The sequence below is a fragment of the Propithecus coquereli genome, unplaced genomic scaffold, assembly GCF_000956105.1.
Source record: "Propithecus coquereli isolate 6110/MARCELLA unplaced genomic scaffold, Pcoq_1.0 Scaffold164, whole genome shotgun sequence".
Taxonomy (NCBI): domain Eukaryota; kingdom Metazoa; phylum Chordata; class Mammalia; order Primates; family Indriidae; genus Propithecus; species Propithecus coquereli.
In genome coordinates this window covers 80656-83904 of record NW_012140969.1, presented here as the reverse complement: position 1 = coordinate 83904, position 3249 = coordinate 80656, and the positions used below count along the sequence as shown (strand labels likewise).

At 53.7% G+C, this 3249-nt stretch overlaps 1 protein-coding gene across 1 annotated transcript in view; it reads right to left on the bottom strand.

Moving 5' to 3' along the window:
* The window catches only part of MUC16 (mucin 16, cell surface associated), a 110889-nt gene that overhangs the window by 27054 nt on the left and 80586 nt on the right, over nt 1-3249 (bottom strand). Inside the window, exons 71-76 of the mRNA XM_012641221.1 lie at nt 2880-2915; nt 1915-2071; nt 1759-1826; nt 1170-1342; nt 498-527; nt 338-353 (exon numbers count right to left, since the gene is read on the bottom strand). Of these exons, the coding sequence (XP_012496675.1) occupies nt 338-353; nt 498-527; nt 1170-1342; nt 1759-1826; nt 1915-2071; nt 2880-2915 (480 nt within the window). The remainder of the gene's footprint in view (nt 1-337; nt 354-497; nt 528-1169; nt 1343-1758; nt 1827-1914; nt 2072-2879; nt 2916-3249) is intronic.

The window sequence follows — 3249 nt, the reverse complement described above, 5'->3', positions numbered from 1 at the left end:
AGGCTGGAGTGCCATGGTGTGATCATAGCTCACTGCAGCCTGGAACTCCTGGGCTCAAGGGATCCTCTCACCTCAGCTTCTCAAGTGGCTGGGACTACAGGTATGTGCCACAACCCCCAGCTAATTTTTTTTTAGATTCTGTAGAGATGGAGTCTTGCTATGTTGCCCAGTCTGGTCTTGAACTCCTGGCCTCAAGCATTCTCCCGCCTCAGCCTCCCAAAGTGTTGGGATTACAGGTGCAGGACCCCAAGAGCAGATTTTTAAGAGAATCAAAATAACAACCATGTGAGGGTCAGAGTGGGGTGGGAGAACTTATCTGTGCCTGAGCCCTCCTCACCCTGAGCTGGGACTCTCTACCCAGGAAAGCGAGAGAAGGGATGAGTTGAGGACCCTTCCAGATGTCCCCCTCAACTTAGGAAAAGAGGAGAAGGAGAACATCTGGTCCCCAATCCAAAAGTGTGAATGGGACCCAGGAAAGCAGGGCCAGGAATACTCACTTGGGATAATTGGGACTGCATGGGTGTACCCTGTGGAGAGAAAGGAAGAGGGGCTGAGTGAGAGTTGGGGTGAATGTAAAGGAATGTGGGAAGGGAGGATTTCAGGGCTGCTTTCTGGAAAACCAGAAGGGAAGGGGCAGTGGAGACATGCTCAGGGAAGCGGCAACCAGGCAACGAGACTGAAGGTGGCTGGATCCCGTCATTGTCCCCATGATGGTTTTTTTTTAAGGGACAGGGTCTAGCTCTGTCCCCCAGGCTGGAGTGCAGAGGTGTGATCATAGCTCACTACAGCCTCAAACTCATGGGCTCAAACTATCCTCCTGCCTCAGTCTCCTGAGAAGCTGAGACTACAGGTGTGCACCACCACGCCTGGCTAATTTTAAAAATATTTTGTAGGGATGGGGTCTTGCTGTGTTGCTCAGGCTGATCTGAAACTCCTGGCCTCAAGCAATCCTCCCGCCTTGGCCTCCCAAAGCACTGGGATTACAGGCGTGAGCCACTGCGCCCAGCCTCCTTGATGGTTTTGATACATCACAGTGAAGACTGAACCCAGCCCAAAGGTAAAAAGATGGGACAAAGCTTCTTTGAGAGAGTTGGAAACTTTGCTCACAGGTTTGGGAAAACACAAGACTCTGCCTGGGAGAGACCCGTGGCTCTAACGCAGTTCCTCACCGTTGACATAGAGGCTGTCCCTGTCTAGGGTGAAGGGGCCCAGGTGGGAGATGCCCTGAGTCAGCTGGCTGAACTCCCAATACAGCCGCACTCGGTCCAGTTCGGGGCCCCCGGGGTAAGGGTGGAAGATGCAGATGACGTCGACTCCGGTGGCTGCTCCACGCTTTGCAAGCCTGGGGAAGGAAGGACACGGGGACATGGGATGCTGACAACTTCTGGGTGTGGGAAGCAAGAGAGAGGGCCGGAGGAGGCTAAAGGGGGTTGAAGGGGCTCTGCTAAGTGTCTCTCATCCCAGACACACTGGGGACAGAAAACATTTTAGTTAGAATTTGCAGACAGGATGTGTGGGTGTCCCAGTTCTTCTAAGAGGAGAGCCCTCATTTAAACAATATCATCTGGATCTCGTAAACCAAACACATTTCCTCGTGTAAAGCCTTGAGTGTTTGCAGCGCCTGCACATGAAGAAGGCATGAAGGTCTCTCTTGTGGTGGGCACTGGGACCCCTGTGGTGTGAGTGGTCTCTGAGCCCTGGGGCCAGGGCACAAGGGTCCACTCAGTCTGAGGATTGGCTCTCATGTGGGGGTCTCACCTGAGCGAGGCCAGTCTGCTGCCGGCGTAGATGGAGTGCACACTGGTCTTCTCGAACAAGGACGAGAGCTGGCGGGAAGAGAGGGGGAGGTGGCTGAGGAGGGGCGGAGGGGCCGTGTGGGCAGCTGTGAGGTGGGGCTGGTGGCGGTCATCTCACCCAGCTCTGTAGGACACTCTCGATGAGGCTGAACTTTGGGGAGCCTGGCTGCCCCATGTCCTTCGTGTACTCCATGCTGGTGATGGTGAAGTTGAGGGTGAAGGTCACCAGGGCAGGGATGCTGGCTGCCGTGGGGGAGGAAAACACAGATGTCCAGCTTGGGCCATAGCGATAATGACCAAGGCTGTTCTGGGCCTAACCGTGGGGCACGAGCAGGAAATATTCTGGAATTCCCAAGACACTAGGAAAATTTGCTCATTCATTCAGTGAGCATTTATGGAGCGCCTAAGGTGTGCATGGTTCTGTGCTGAGTGCTGTGTGTCTGAAGATGAATAGGGTACAGTCTCCTCATGCTGGGGAAGGGAGGTCACCTTCAGGGGAAGCCTTGAGCGGGGAGTGGCTATGCAAGTGCAGGAGAGCCATTGAACCAATGACGAAGGAAAGCGTCCCAGAGGGAACATTATTTCAGGTGTGGCCAAAAGCATGAGCAAGAGTTAGGTTAAGAGGAGCTAAGTAAGTGTTGGGGCGCATTCAAGGCAGCAGGAACAGCCTGGGCAAAGTCTTGGAAGGAGGACAAAGCATTGTATGCTTAAGGAATTAGATGGTCTTTCATTATGGGGACATACATGGGAGAATGGAGCCCAAACTCCTCAGCTCAAGAGATCCTCCTGCATCAGGCTCCAAAGCAGCTGGGACTATATACTAGCATCACCACATCTGGTGAACTTTAAAAATTTTTTGTAGATGTGGGGTCTTGCTATGTTGCCCAGGTTGGTTTCAAACTCCTGCCCTTAAGTGATCGTTGCACCACTGGGTCACATTTCTATACATCTCCAGCGGCCCCTTCCCATCCAAAGGGTGGGTAACAGGAGTCAGGGATGGCCGTTTGAGGGGCTCCTGTCTCTTAGGGGAAGGGGAAGGGAGGTGGGAGGTCTCAGACACACAGAGAGTTCTGGAATACTCACTAGTGGTGGACGTGCTTGATGCTGGATGGATGTAACCTGCAGAGACAAGGAGGGGAAGGGGGAAGGGAGAGATCTCCCATGAAGAGCCAATTCAGGTTATTGGGGAGTGGGTGGGTGGAAAGATTGTCCATTGGCGGCTGGACCATCACAGCTGAGAGTGAGTGAAAGGAAGACAGCGCCCTCTTCTGGCAGGGATCAGAGTCACCCCCTGACCCCAGGCTTTGCTCAAAATACTCTGATGGGAGGCCCACATGGGAGTGTGAACTAGGTGAAGGAACTGGTTGCAGCAGAGCCCACCCAGTGAGGAAGAGGAGACCCACTGTAGATGTTGGCACAGTCAGTGCAGAAGCCGGGGAGAAAACACCCCAAG